Below are 16,553 nucleotides of genomic sequence, written 5' to 3' on the forward strand. Positions count from 1 at the left end.
TGCAGGCCTCTGGCGCGTCGGTTCCTGTCAAACTGTCCAACCCATGCTAGCATGGAAAAAGGGGTTTCAAATGATGATGCCATACACATTTTTCAACACGATGCCAGCGCTGCCTCGACTGGCTTCCATGCCAGTAGCACGTAAAAAGCACCAACCGAATCGTGGCCGATGCCAGTGCCACCTCGACTGGCTTCCGTGCCGGTGGCACATAAAATACACTTATCCGATTGTGGCCATTGCCAGCCTCGCCTGGCACCTGTGCAGGTGGCACGTAAAAAGCACCCACTACACTCACGGAGTGGTTGGCGTTTGGAAGGGCATCCAGCTGTAGAAACATTGCCAGATAAGACTGGAGACTGGTGCAGCCTTCTGGCTTCCCAGACCCCAGTTGCACTGTCAAACCCATGCCAGTATGGAGAACGGACGTTAAACGATGATGATGATGATGATTCCTGCACACATGAAAGGTGTTCACTGTGGGATTTTGTCTCAAAAAAATTTATCTCAACAGACTTTGTGTATGGAAATATATCATTCCAAGCTGCAAGTTAACTCTTTGGCATTCAGATTACTCTTATTTATTTGCATGGCTTTGAATTAATCCTGCATTATCTCGTGGCCTTCAGATTTCAACGACGAGACTGTTTAGTTTTAGGATGTCGTTGTTGGATAGATGTGAGGGGCCAGATCTCGCTGGTTTCACAGAGAATATCTGTGCTGGTGGCACGTAAAACGCACCATCCGATCGTGGCCGTTGCCAGCCTAGCCTGGCACGTAAAAAGCACCCACTACACTCACGGAGTGGTTGGCATTAGGAAAGGCATCCAGCTGTAGAAACATTGCCAGATCAGACTGGGCCTGGTGCAGCCTTCTGGCTTCCCAGATCCCCGGTCAAACCACCCAACCTGTGCTAGCAATTAATTAGGAATTAATTTAGTACAAAGTCACAGGTGTTAAAATCCATTACTTGTGTCGGTTATTAGACTGCGGTCATACCAGGGCACCACCTTGAATTTTTAGTCAAATGATTTGACCCCAGTTTTTATATTCAAACCTAGTATTTCTATCGGTCTCTTTTCTTGAACCGCTAAGTTATGGGGACACCAACACTGATTGTCAAGCAGTGGGTACAAACACAGACACAAAGATGCACACACGTAAAAAGCACCCACTACACTCACGGAGTGGTTGGCGTTAGGAAGGGCATCCAGCTGTAGAAACCTTGCCAGATCAGACTGGAGCCTGGTGCAATCTTCTTGCTTCCCAGATCCCCGGTCGAACCGTCCAACCCATGCTAGTATGGAAAGCGGACGTTAAACGATGATGATGATGATATATGAGCGTGATTGTTACCTGCGTCACCTTACTAGCACTTGTGCTGGTGACACATGAAAAAAAACATTGGAGCAGGGTCGTTGCCAGTGCCGCTGGACTGGCTCCTGTACAGGTGGCACATAAAAAGCACCATTTGAGTGTGGCCATTGCCAGTACCGCCTGACTGGCCTTCGTGCCGGTGGCACATAAAAGCATCCACTACTCTCGGAGTGGTTGGTTTTATGAAGGGCATCCAGCTGTAGAAACTCTGCCAGATCAGACTGGAGTCTGGTGCAGCCATCTGGTTTGCCAGACCTCAGTCAAATCGTCCAACTCATGCTTGCATGGAAAGCAGACGTTAAACGGTGATGATGATATGATGGGCTTCTTTCAGGTTTTGTCTACTAAATTCACTCGCAAGGCTTTGATTGGCCTGAGGCTGTAAGTAGAAGAAACTTGCCCAAGGTGCCATGCAGTGGGACTGAACCCGGAACCATGTTGTTGAGAAGCAGGCTTCTTTTGCCACTCTTCCACATCTGAAGTTTCTATTGAAAAGTCTTTGGATTTGTATCTTGGACCAAATCCCTAATTCTTTTGGCAAGAAAGTCAAAAATTGTAACTTTGCGACTTTTAACTAATGAAATTCTTTTTCTTGCAGAGAATCTTTATTGGTTACTGACCAACTTGATGAAACTTGGGTTACTATTTTCGGGTAAGTCTCTCTTTTGATATCTTGCCTTTGTCTTGGAATAGTTTTTGTCTACATTTTTGCACATTATTTGTTGATGAAGAAACCAACAAGGGAGCCTCTACATCAGGGATTCTAAATCTTTTTTTTTTTTTTGTCCTACACCCAACTTCAATTTTAACCCCTAAAAAACATGCACCTCCAACATGAAGAAAAGTACACACGCACACACAAATTATGCAATAGGTGTACAAACGGGGTAAATTTACCTATTTCTCCATTGATTGAAAACATGCCAGACAGCCCTTTCGTTACCAACCCAGCTAAAATTGCCTTTCGCTCTGTAGTACAAATGTCTTGTTTCCATAAGTTTTGAATTAAAATCTTCCCCCAAACCTTAGTCCCAATTTATGTTCCTAACACCAGCATAATGATAACTAAGTTATTTTACTAAATTCTTTGATTTAAGATTAATTTTTTAAATTTAAATTTAAGATTAATTGCAAGAAACACAGAGCATCTCAACAGAAATATGGTAGCAAAAGGGTTAAAGTTACCATGATATTTTAAACTCTTTTGATACCAACCTGGCTGAAACCACCTCTGGCTCTGTAGTACAAATGTCTTGTTTTCATAAGTTTTGAATTAAAATCTTCCACCAAACCTTAGTCACGATTTATGTTGCTAACACTAGCTTAATGATAACTAAGTTATTTTACTAAATTCTTTGTTACATTTAAAATTAATTGGAAGAAACACAGAGCATCTTAAAATAAATAGAGTAACGAAAGGGTTAATTGATTTTCAAACTTTGTGTTCTCATCAGAGGTGTTGACATCACTTGACCAGTTCCACAAAAACAAGCAACCAGTCTGTTTATATGCACACACACACACACACACACACACACACATATATATATATATATATATATTTCTTTCTTTATTGCCCACAAGGGGTTAGACATAGAGGGGACAAACAAGGACAAACTAAGGGATTAAGTTGATTACATCGACCCCAGTGCGAAACTGGTACTTTATTTATTGACCCCGAAAGGATGAAAGGCAAAGTTGACTTCGGCGGAATTTGAACTCAGAACGTAACGATATATATGCGCTTGTTTAGAGCCAATGCCTCTCAATGCCCTCGTAGAAGCTCCTATGTTTCTTGTCAGCTGCCATCTGTTGTTCCTGTCTTCCAGAGTCATCCTGTAGAACGGTTATCTTTGCAGAATTCCTTACAACTTGGGATCAATATAGTAACAACAAAAATGGCTTGGGGGTGGGAACCATAGGATATCATTAGACATTATTTATAATATCTATAAATCTTGAGCATACCCATGGAATAGAGGCATGCTCAAGATTCATAGATATTATAAATATTTAATAATATCCTCACAAATGAATATGTGGTATATAGTAACATATTGCAATAAAATGCAAAAATTTCCTTCCACAAGTCATTTTCATTATTACTATATGTATCATCATCATTTAATGACCACCTTCCATGCTAACGTAGGCAGGACGTGTGTACATATATACATATATATAGATGCCATGATAGATCGTTAGCTACTACACACATTTTTTCTCTCCTTGTTTTTTCTGTGTCTCTTTCTGTCGAAGAGCGTAGGCTCGAAACGTAAAAGACTTTTTCTATTCCTGAACATTATACTAATACATCTGTTTGTTTTATACACCACCTGTCTTTATCTTTGTTTTTTTCGTAATCTCTCCCTATATATATATATAATAGAAATATTAAAATTACTAAGTCTCTCTAAAGGAGATTACGGCAGCGTTACTGGATATTAATAGTTATCGCCATACTAATATGGCAGTCTAAATATAAGACTAAAGCTGTTGCTGATTAGCTCCAAGAGGCACCGCCTCTAGCTAGCTATATGACACAAACCTGCGTCCACTACAACCTTCGAACAGGGGAAGTCAGCCGCTTCACCTTGCTAATCAGATATCTGCAGACATGTTTGAGGGTTGTTGCCCTTTATCAATGCAGCGTAGTCAGGTTCGTGTGTCATATAGCTAGCTAGAGGCGATGGCCTCTTGGAGCTAATCAGCGACAGCTTTAGTCTTATATTTATAGACTGCCATATTAGTATGGCGATAACTATTAATATATATATATATATATATATATATATATATATATATATATAATAAATGATAATGGGTTATGGGTTCCTTCTGACATGGATTCAGCTGTGAAGAAGAGACTCACATTTAAAAATGATTCTTTCCATCTGGTTATTTAGAATTTCCTTTTCTCCTCAGCTTCAATTCAGCTGCTGCATCTTATATCCTTGACCAGTTCTCACAATATGGAAACATTTTACAACATGTGGTATGTACTCCATTCTTGCTTTCTCTGTCAGTTTGTGTGTGTGTATGTGTGTGTGAGGAGGATATTTTGTAAATAAAAATAACCCTGAGATCTTCCCTGGGATAATTTCAATATAGAGGGGCGAGCATGGCTGTTTTAAGAGGTTTACATCTTAACGACACAGCTATTTCAGTTTTTAGTTTTGTCCGACAGTGTGGCTCTTTTTGCCAAGTGTCTTCTGTTGTAGCTCTGGACTAACCAAAGCCTTGGGAGTGGATTTGATAGGTGCAATCTAAAAGAAGCCCATCATATATATATATATATATATATATAGGCGCAGGAGTGGCTGTGTGGTAAGTAGCTTGCTAACCAACCACATGTTTCCGGGTTCAGTCCCACTGCGTGGCACCTTGGGCAAGTGTCTTCTACTATAGCCTCGAGCCGACCAAAGCCTTGTGAGTGGATTTGGTAGACGGAAACTGAAAGAAGCCTATCGTATATATGTATATGTGTGTGTGTGTCTGTGTTCGTCCCCCTAGCATTGCTTGACAACCGATGCTGGTGTGTTTACGTCTCCGTCACTTAGCGGTGCGGCAAAAAGAAACCGATAGAATAAGTACTGGGCTTACAAAAGAATAAGTCCCGGGGTTGATTTTCTCGATTAAAGGCGGTGCTCCAGCATAGCCGCAGTCAAATGACTGAAACAAGTAAAAGAGTATATATATATATATATATATATATATCATCGTTTAACGTCCGTTTTCCATGCTAGCATAGGTTGGACGGTTCAACTGGGGTCTGGGAAACCAGGAGGCTACACCAGGCTCCAGTCTGATCTGGCAGTGTTTCTACAGCTGGATGCCCTTCCTAATGCCAACCACTCCTTGAGTGTGGTGGGTGCTTTTTATGTGTCACCGCCGTCCTGGCATGTAAGAATGTATATAAAATATAATGTGGGTGTATGTTTGTCTCATTGTGTTGATGTCACACATGCTGTGATAATTATGAACAAATGTTGCTATCCAACCTTCCATGGAAGGCATGTCCAACCATGGAGAAATATTACCTTTCTAGTAACAGAAAGGGCATCTGGCTATAGAAAATCTGCCTTAGTGAATTCTGTCTGGTCTGTGCAGGAATGGGGAAATGGATGTGAAACAAATGATAGTGTTTTGACATTGTTTAAATGCTTAATATAAAACCATGTCACAACTTAAGCCATGATGTCGTTTGTGCTTTGTATGAGACATGTCAAGTCATTCAGAAGTTTGTTAGATGAAAGACCAGGGAGATAATAAATACATGGTTATCACCATTTAATGCCCACTTTTCCTTGTCTGCATGCACGAGATGGAATTTAATGAGGCAGGTTAGCAACAGGAAAGGCATCCTGCTGTACAAGATGTGCCTCAACAAAATGAACATTAAATGACTCTATTTACTTGCTCAGCGATGGTGGGATTCCAGATGAGATGAACGTGTGCGGCAAGCCTCACTTCATATCCCATTGTCACTCTTTGTTTCTGCTCTGCTGGCAGGGGAAGACTATACCTGACAGGTGGAAACACTCCAATACTGTCACAGACTACAAGCACGAGGGAAACCATACAGAGTTTGGCAACAGCAGAGGAATCTCTCATCCAGATAATACCGGAAAGATCATCATCATCGTTTAACCTTCGCTTTCCATGCTAGCATGGGTTGAACGATTTGACTGAGGACTGGCAAACCAGATGGCTGCACCAGGCTCCAATCTGATCTGGCAGAGTTTCTACAGCTGGATGCCCTTCCTAACGCCAACCACTCCGAGAATGTAGTGGGTGCTTATAAAGTGCCACCGGCACGAGGGCTAGTCTGGCGGTACTGGCAATGGCCACACTCGAAAATGGTGTTTTTTACGTGCCACCTGCACAGGAGTCAGTCCAGCAGCACTGGCAACAACCTCGCTCGAATGTTTTGTTCACGTGTCACCGGCACAAGTGCCAGTGAGGTGACGCTGACAACGATTCCCCTCAGTCTTCCACTTGTTGTCAACCTGGTCATGCCTTAAGTCCCTGTGTGGATTTTGACCAGAAAGAAGTATTTCTCACCTGATATTTGTGACCCATCTTCTTGAAAAGTGTCATGAACTGCTGAGAGGGACATAGGTTACACCTTCATCAATTTAACAAAGACATTTGACACAGTCCACCATCCTATGTTGTGGTGATTCACAAGTTTGGCTGTCCACCAACATTACTCTCAAAATGACTATGTTGATGATGATGATGATAACTGTACAGAATATGTGTTGTGTAATTAAAGATTGATGTTGATTACTTTATGTTTTGATAATGAATTTGGTCAGAAAGTTCTTCTAACAATTTCAGCGTAGAGAATCCGTAATGTTATTGAAGTGGAGAAAAGATATGTTCTTTACCAGCTGCTGTTTTAGTTATTATCTCCCCCCCCCCCCATTGCTGTTTATTTCTAAATTTATATCTTTATTTATTTTTTTTTTCTTGTTTTGTTGCAGATATCTTCAGATGGCAATTGGATGCATATACAATATCAATCCAAATTACAAGCTAAAAAGGCTCTCAGCAAGAATGGCAAAATATTTGGTGATAGTATTATGTTGGGAGTTACACCTTGCATTGATAAGGTAATCCCCCACTTCTCTTACTTAGGTATCTTGACTTTAAAACCAGGGTGTTACTTGTCACATGATGGGTAAATTAGGAAGTATGCTTTTACCACCATAGCTTATATCAAGAAATTTGGCAAACATACACTTTACTCTCTCTCTCTTTTACTCTTTTACTTGTTTCAGTCATTTGACTGCGGCCATGCTGGAGCACCGCCTTTAGTCGAGCAAATCGACCCCGGGACTTATTCTATCGGCCTATATGTTATAACTAGTTTATATTAAAGAATAAAGATGTTGTGAGTCGGAATCAGAGTCAGTATAGTTTCACCCTCTCTGACTCCAGCTACCCCTTAATTGTTTCTGACTCCACGACTGCCACCAAGCTTATGTATGAGACGAAGACAGGAGAATAGGAATCTCATTTCAATGATTCATTGGTTAGGCATTAGAAAAAATCTCAAGTTGTTAAAACACACCAAAATATTTTCAGATTTGCAAAATCCTCTCTCTTGAAGCAGAATAGCAATTTTTTTTAATGTAATTGGTTTTGCAGTAATTATTTTCTAATTATTTATTTTACTTTGTTCACAGAATCTCATGGAATCTAACAAAGAAAATATACATATCCATAGCATTCTATCGGCGCCATCCAATATCTACCATTCCACACCGATGTCTTCCAAGATCCAAAGCCATTCTCTATTACCCAACGTGATTGGAACCCCTAACTCTCTCTCAACAGGTGTAAGACCAATTAATACACCAAAGTCTTTGCAAAAAAGACCATTGAATGAAAGCGAGGTAACTTTGTTCTCCATTCTAAATTTGTTTGATTTCAAGCAGAGGTTCTCAGCCCTTTTTTTTTGCTATTGACCCCATCGGTTCTTTTTTGTATTCAGTTGGACCCTCATAACCATTCAATGCTTTAAAAATCCTATAATATTTTCATAATTGAATATTTATCAGGAATTGTATAAAAAGATTAAAATATTTTGTGTATTGCAGAAATATAAGCAAATTATTGCACATAAATTATGACAGCAAAATCTTGTAGTGCCCTCAAAAGGGTCGTATGGGTCCTGGTAGAGAGCCACTTCACTGGATTTAGTTTCCAACCATGTAGTTTTGAGTTCAGTCCCACTGCTTGGCACTTTGAGCGAATGTCTTCTACTATAGTCCAGAGTGGCATTTCTCAACTATTTTACTCTTGCGTAATGCTTAAAATAAATTATGTCTCAAGGAACCTCTGCACACAAAAAAAATTATATACAATATTTTTCCATTGTAGTTCATGTAGTAAATATTTTGTGTGTGTGTGTGTATGTATATATATATATATATATATATATATCATTTAACATCCGTTTTCCATGCTGGCATGGCTTGGATGGTTTGACTGAGGTCTGGAGAGCCAGCAGCTGCACCAGGCTTCAACCTGATCTGACAATGTTTCTACAGCTGGATGCCCTTCCTAATGCTAACCACTCTAGTGGGTGTTTTTTACATGCCACCGCCACAGGAGCCAATCAGGGGACATTGGCATTGGCCACATTCGGATGTTACATTTTATGTTGCACTGGCACGGGAGCCAGTCAGCAGACTTGGTCGCCTAGGTAGCGGAAGCTATCAACTACTTCTAGTTTTTTCCCCTGACATGTGATGGAATCTGTTTTCAGTGTTTATTGCCCCAGTGCATCTCCCACACGCAAAAACTATCTTCCCAGTTAACCTTCCTTTGATATTGCTGCACCTTTTATGTGTCCATAGCTTACACTGAGTACATCGTATGGAGTTTCTACTCACACCTTTTCTACTGCTCAAGCAGGGCCATCTACCTGAAGGGGCTTGATTTGTCAGCCATCCTACTTACTAAGACTTTGGTTTTTGCTAGGTTAACCCATTAGATCCTTCAATTCTAGACCTTGCTTCTGGCGGTGACTCGGCTATTAGAGGAGCTCTCAGGGGCAGCCTGTCTTGAATTCCTCTGTTATTACCTGGAGATGATTGTTATATTTTTTTGATAACATAATAGGTTAGAAAGGATGAGATCTATAAGTGCAAGTATTCCCTCATCTATGTGTGTATTCATTTGCTGGTTGTGTACACTGTGGAAAGCGTGTCTTAAGTTTTTTTGAATGTTGCATTGGGGCAGGCATGGCTGTTCCCAACTACATAGTTCTAGGCTCAATCCCATTGTGTGGCATCTCGAGCAAGTGTCTTGTACTATATCCTCAGATCAACCAAAGCCTTGTGTGTGGATTTTGTAGATGGAAACCAAAACTATTTGTATGTGTGGGGCCGTTCGCCAGCTTCGTCTGGCACCTGTGTCGGTGGCACATAAAAAACACCATCCGAGCGTGGCCGTTCGCCAGCCTCGTCTGGCACCTGTGTCAGTGGCACATAAAAAGCACCCACTACACTCACGGAGTGGTTGGCGTTAGGAAGGGCATCCAGCTGTAGAAACTTTGCCAGATCGGACTGGAGCCTGGTGCAGCCTTTGGGCTTCCCAGACCCCAGTTGAACCGTCCAACCCATGCTAGCATGGAAAACGGACGTTATACGACGATGATGTACATGAACCCTTGATACACATATCTTTTATGTCAGTCATTTAACTGTAAACTGATTTGAATGTTACTTGTCAAACTTGGTAGATTAAAATGGGTAATGCCTTGTGGAAATGAGCTAACTTCCTGATATTTGTATTATTTAAAATAATTAATTGCAACTGCTTTGCATGTGAAAGAGTTCATGTTTTCAGTGCAGGTGTGGCTTGTGTGGTTTAGAAGCTTGCTTCCCAACCATGTGGTCTCAGGTTCAGTTCCATTGTGTGGCACCTTGGGCAGATGTCTTTTACTGTAGCCCCGGGTCTACCCAGTGCCTTGTGAGTTGATTTGGTAAACAGAAACTGAAGGAAGCCCATATGTGTATGGACCCTTGTCTTGATATCATGAGATGATTGTGAACAAGTGGCTTTATCATAAAAGCAGTGTTACTTGTTTCCAATGTTTGGCCTTACTTGGAAACAGGTGAGGGTTGGCAACAGGAAAGGCATCCAGCTGTAGAATATCTGCCTCAGCAAATTCTGTTTGACCCAAGCAAGTATGGAAGAGGGTGTTAAATGATGATTGATTTAATTTTTTTTTTTTATTTTAGTTTGCTGAAATCTCCATGATTTTTTTTTCTCCCTGTTTAGGTGTTCCAGACAGCACGGACTCCACAGAAAAGCAATGATTTTTTCTCTAAAGCCATGGAATATGTTTTTGGCTGGTAGATTATATCAATATTTTAAGTCCGTATATCATTTTAGGATTAAAGAAGAAGAAAAATTCAAAAATGTTTAAACTAGGGGATTTAATGTTTATATTTTTTGGTATATAATTAATCCATCTCCGAAAGTTTCTGCTTTATTTTTGTATAAGTCACCTTTGTACAAAGCTGTCGTTAATAATTAAATAATAAATTAAAAGCAACTCTAAGTAATGTAACCATTATCAATCACCTGTGGAATGGCATCCAGGAAAAGCTCCCAATTAAAGAACACCTGAATGTCACACGTAGCTTGGTCTGTGATGTTCAGGGGTTCTTTAACCCTCAGCATTGTTCAGGGAGCTTTCCCCAGACGCTATCCCGCAGCAAATTTGGTGTATAAACAAAGCACATTACACTATGTATGCGTGACTGATAATAATACCATTGTTAATAACTTACATATTAGATACTGCTCTGACGAGCCATTCATCAACACCTTGTTACCTTAGCGACCACCCAATCTGGTACCCTGCCCAATTGACAGTACCATCCACATGTAATCTGGTGGTAACTAAGGAAACTAGAGATTAACAAATGGCTTTTGAGAGGTAAAAAGAAGGGCAGAGAACTGATGTATAACAATTTCTATAAGTTAGATTCAATCAGTTTAGATAAAATTATTTTTTTAATGCTGCTTTTTGGATTTGGATTAGTTGTTGCTTTGGCATATCAGTTTAATTACCCAATTATTAATCTTAATTACGAGAGATTTTAGCCTCTGTTTAATTTACATATATTTTAATCCATAACTTTTAAGATCTGTCGCTAACATTTTAGACTTTGGTTGAAGTTTGCTTTTCACTGAAACCCCCCCCCCCCCGCTTAATATTTTCCCCAATGCCTTTTGTGATTGTAAAGATATTTTGTTTACCTGTGTAAATTTTGTAAATATATACATATGTATATAACTATGTCGAACTTTTAAACGAGTAAACAGGAGAAATTAATAATTATGAATGACACTATACAGCAAATAATTTATAATTTTTGTATATAGACACAGATTTAAAGGAAGATAGGCTCCTGAACCCAAAGTGAATGAGAGAGAGAAAGCAATGTATCCCATAACCAGACGATCATTTCATATATAAGGAACTGAACTCAGGAGGTACTCAAGCCTGGGGTTGCATGTTCCCTCTCGTTCACTTATAAATTGTACATTTATTTGCTATACAGTTTTCCCATAATTATTTAAAGACTGCAAGTTGAAAGGTTCGTCCTTGACCCTGTTTATACCAACTTGCTTGAAACTGCTCTTGATCCACTTGGTACAATGTTCCCGTTTAAGGCGGCGAGCTGGCAGAAACGTTAGCACGCCGGGTGAAATGCTTAGCAGTATTTCGTCTGCCATTACGTTATAAGTTCAAATTCCGCCGAGGTCAACTTTACCTTTCATCCTTTCGGAGTCAATAAATTAAGTACCAGTTACGCACTGGGGTTGATATAATCGACTTAATCCGTTTGTCTGTCCTTGTTTGTCCCCTCTGTGTTTAGCCCTTTGTGGGTAGTAAAGAAATAAGTATTTCGTCTGCCGTTACATTCTGAGTTCAAATTCTGCCGAGGTCGACTTTGCCTTTCATCCTTTTGGGGTCGATTAAATAAGTACCAGTTACGCACTGGGGTTGATATAATCGACTTAATCCGTTTGTCCTCTCTCTGTTTAGCCCCTTGTGGGTAGTAAAGAAATAGGTATTTCGTTTGCCGTTACGTCCTGAGTTCAAATTCCGCCGAGGTCGACTTTGCCTTTCATCCTTTCATGGTCGATAAATTAAGTACCAGTTACGCACTGGGGTCAATATAATCGGCTTAATCCGTTTGTCTGTCCTTGTTTGTCCTCTCTGTGTTTAGCCCCTTGTGGGTAGTAAAGAAATAAGTACAATGTTCCCGTTTTAAACTGGTCTAGACTAAAAACCTTCCATCAAAATTTCCTGTTAATTTGTATTCGAGTCCCCTGATTAATAATGAGTTATTTTTTTTAACCCTTTAGCATTCAAACTAAAAATAATCACATTGAAATCTCAAACTTATGGGATAATGCAAGATTAATTCAAAGGAATGTGAATAAGTAAGCTTTAATTATGACAGTAATCTGAATAAGCACTAACGAGTTAAATTATTTTCAAATTTAATTGAAAAAAGAGGCAGAGTATTTTAACAGAAATATATAGACAAAAGGGTTAAACTTTGTTTTAATCCTAAAATTTCCTGCATGGCATGAATATGTGATATCTATATATGAAACAGACAGGTGGTTGTGTGTGTGCATGGAGGCGCAATGGCCCAGTGGTTAGGTAAGCGGACTTGCGGTCATAGGATTGCAGTTTCGATTCCCAGACCGGGCGTTGTGAGTGTTTATTGAGCGAAAACAACTAAAAGATCCACGAGGCTCCGGCAGGGGATGGTGGTGATCCCTGCTGTACTCTTTCACCACAACTTTCTCTCACTCTTACTTCCTGTTTCTGTTGTACCTGTATTTCAAGGGGCCAGCCTTGTCACTCTCTGTGTCACGCTGAATATCCCCGAGAACTACGTTAAGGGTACACGTGTCTGTGGAGTGCTCAGCCACTTACACGTTAATTTCACGAGCAGGCTGTTCCGTTGATTCGGATCAACCGGAACCCTCATCGTCGTAACCGACGGAGTGCTTCCATCCTTCCATGTGTGTGTGTGCACATGTGAAAGGATTTATCTGTGATGATGGAGTCTGGATCTTAAAATTGTCAATGCCACATGGAAGTTTTATACATCTGTAATTTGTATCCTGTAAAAAATTAAGTTTGAATCACAATTAAAATTTTACAGCTTTTTTCTTTTTTTCTTTTTTTGTACTTTTCTTTGTGTTACATGAAGAAAATTTTTTTCTTTTTTGCAGAGGAATATTTGTAAAACTTAGAACTGGCCAAGTGTCTTCTCTAGAATAAGACAAATATCCTTGTCCCTCTATCGTTCTCTGGCCTCGTAAAGGCGTGTGGCTCTTGAAAAGTGATACTAACCTAAGAGGGATGCTAAACACTAAACAGTGAGGTACCCAGCTTCAGATATTTACATTGTGTGAAGGTGCATGGCTTTGAGGTAAGGGGTACTTATCTCATGATCATAAGGTTGGGAGTTTGGTTTCCTCCGGTGCTTTGTGTCCCTGCACAAGACACATTATTTCGCATTGCTCCAGTTTGCTCAGCTGGCAACAAAAGAGGTGTGCCTATATTTCAAAGGGCCAGCCTTGTCACATTGTATGTCCCACCAAATCTCTGAGAATTACGTTTTAAGGGTATACATGTCTGTGGAGTGCTCAGCCACTTGTATGTGAATTTCATGAGCAGGCTGTTCCACTGATTGGATCAACTGGAACGCTCATCCTTATAACCGATGGAGTGCCAGTTAGCCCCTTCTTGCCTTGCACACAGCCACTTCACCCTTGGGTTCCACTCCTTCTCTCACCTAAGAGGACTTTGTCTTCAAAGTTACTTGGCAACCCCTGCTGGTACTAGACCCATGTGAAAAGCACCCAGTCCACATTCTGTAAAGTGGTTGGCATTGGGAAGGGCATCCAGCTGTAGAAACCTTGCCAAAACAAACAATTGGAGCCTGGTGCTGCCCTCTGGCTTGCCAGCTCCTGTCAAACCGTCCAACCCATGCCAGCATGGAAAATGGATGTTTGATGATGATGATTGGCAAATAAAGTCCCCCCGCCAACCCAACGTCAATGCTCTAAAGTGGCCAGTCTCAGGCCTTCTTGACCATTACTCATCTGCTTGGAATTATGTCAGTGTTGTAAGGTTGATGTTTTTAGCAAAGCTGAAACAATTGTAGTCAGATTTTTTTCCAGTTACCAAAAAACAGGAAGAAAGAGAAAAATAAGGAAAGAAAAAACATATTTTATAAATGGTTCGTTTATTTCGAGTTTTAAATAGAATAATTTATTTTATATAAATGATTTCAGTATTTTTTTTTAAATAGATTGCGGAGTGTGGGTTGACAGTTTCATCTGTTGATGTACAAATATCCAAGACACTTGCTTCTTTTTCTTATTTTTTTTTCATTTTCTTTTGTTTTAGGGGAATGGATTAAAAATCATAATTTATTGTTGAACGCTGACTATTCCTGTTTTACTCTTCACTATAAATATATAAGTTTATGTCAGCATTATTATACTGCATATTATATTATAGCTAGCTATAAGCAGTAGAATTATCTGTTAAATAAAATAAAAAAGTCTAAGATAGGTTTCTGACCCAAAAGCATTTCACCTTTAAATAATAATAATAAAAAATTAGGTGGATCCATTGTTGAAAGAATGATTAAAAATTGCACCGGTTTTTAATTGCTTTGAGCTATATTTTAATTAGCTGTAAACAGGGCTACTATATTTCAGGTGTACCATTTTTAATTAGCTGTAATTAGAGCTAAAGTAGAGATAAAAACTAAGATAAATCTCTTGAAATAATGAATAAAAGAATGGATCTCAATGAAAAAAAAAAATTCATTCTTTAAATGTTTTGACATTTAAGCGACTCCGTATCCTTGGCTACCACAGTGAATAGCGACAAGGAGTCTGTCTTTTAGCTCTTCCATGGTGGGATAATCGGGCAGACGCATTAGATTGATACTGAAATATGAAAAAAAAGAAACATTTTCATACATAATTACATTTAATGATGCACTTATTACAAGGGACTATTAAAACATGCCATGTCCACTATTTAAAAAACTGACCAGATCTAGCTTTTCATACCTACCCTTCAATGTCATTCTGAAAATAGTCCTATTATTGAAATTTCAAAGCTACGAGATAAAGCATGATTAATTTAAAGCAATATGGATAAATAAGCCTTACATTTGATAGAGTAATCTGAATGCTGAAGTGTTTGTTTTTCTGGCAAACACACTTAGTTAAATCATCTGTAGAAATACGGTTTCAATAATGTATTATTATAAGCAAAGTTGGGCTGCGTTAAGCAAAACGTTAATTTTTAATCCATTGATCAAAAAGTTAACGTCGATAACTGTGAATCAGTTCTGTTGTGTCTGGGGAGTGTCATTTTCTTTTTGTGCCTTATAATTTAACTCACACACTGGTAAAATTTCTTATTTTTATTTCCCTAAAATTTGTAAGTCAAGACTTTTGAAAAGGTTTCAAGACGCAACGAAAATTTTAGGAATATAAAAATAAGGAAAAAAAGTGGAAATTTTACCGGTGAGTGTGTTACATTATAAGGCACAAAAAGAAAATGACTCTCCCCAGACACAACAGACCAACTCATATAAAGAATCTTGCAAACGAAATGTGAATCAGTTAATGGAAGTTATTGATAAACCATTAACGTTAATTTTTATTATAGAAAAAAAAACAAAATATCTGGCAGTGTCGCCTATAGCCTAGTGAGAACTGTACAAGCCATGTACAGGGATGCTGTAAGGCGAGAGTTGGCAACGAGTATGGTGAAGAATTCTGGGTAGGGGCCCACCAGGGTTCAGTCCTCAGCCCCCTCCTATTTATCATAGTCCTCCAGGATTTCAAGATAGGATGCCCCTGGGAGCTTCTCTATGCTCTTATACCATGATTCCCAATGTGGGGCATGGTAATATTTTGGTGAGACATGCATAGGGTTATGTTAAATTTATTGTTTTAGTATACCAATAACAGAATGAGTTATTAAAAGAAAATTCTTTACATTCCTTTCTGTGGACAATTTTATCAATTTTTGACACTTTAGAGACATCAGATAGTTTTCATCATATTCAAGATCTGATGTCTCTAAAGTGTCAAAAATTGATAAAATTGTCCATAGAAGGGGTATGTGAAAATATGTAGGTAATTTGCAAAATATGTGTACATGCGTATATGGATGTTTTTAATGAAATTGTCTACAAATATGTGTTTTATATCATGTAGATTGCTAATATACAAAATTTGGGGGGGGGGAGTGTTTTAGGAGGGGTTGGGGTGGGGAATTTCACTGTAGTCCACTTCAAATCATAACTTTCAAGAAAATGGATATTTTTTTAATGAAATTCTCTACAAATTATACCTTGAACTCTGTAGATTCCGAGGACATGGGAATTTTGGGGGCTACTTTTGAGAACCGTTCCCCACTCGCAGGTGTTTCTGAACAGGTTTCATTTTCTCCGTTTTGTGCGTTTGTGCATCCGTAGATTTCTGCTGAAGCAGGGAAAGCAAATGAAGCCCTCACCAGAAAACTCGTTATGCTAAAAACAGCAGCTAAAGGTCTGGTACACAGAAATATGGTAGAACTACGGATGCAC

The 16,553-nt window shown here is 39.3% G+C and overlaps 1 protein-coding gene across 1 annotated transcript in view; it reads left to right on the plus strand.

Annotated features, from left to right (window-relative positions):
* Positions 1–12,505, plus strand: part of LOC115230995 (nucleoporin NUP35-like) — a 32,712-nt gene extending 20,207 nt beyond the window's left edge. Inside the window, exons 9-14 of the mRNA XM_029801089.2 lie at positions 1,973–2,026; positions 4,300–4,369; positions 6,864–6,992; positions 7,569–7,778; positions 10,174–11,557; positions 12,164–12,505. Of these exons, the coding sequence (XP_029656949.1) occupies positions 1,973–2,026; positions 4,300–4,369; positions 6,864–6,992; positions 7,569–7,778; positions 10,174–10,251 (541 nt within the window). The 3' untranslated portion in view covers positions 10,252–11,557; positions 12,164–12,505. The remainder of the gene's footprint in view (positions 1–1,972; positions 2,027–4,299; positions 4,370–6,863; positions 6,993–7,568; positions 7,779–10,173; positions 11,558–12,163) is intronic.
* The last annotated feature ends 4,048 nt before the right edge of the window (positions 12,506–16,553 follow it).

Source organism: Octopus sinensis, unplaced genomic scaffold (genome assembly GCF_006345805.1).
Source record: "Octopus sinensis unplaced genomic scaffold, ASM634580v1 Contig17052, whole genome shotgun sequence".
NCBI classification, from domain to species: Eukaryota; Metazoa; Mollusca; class Cephalopoda; order Octopoda; family Octopodidae; genus Octopus; species Octopus sinensis.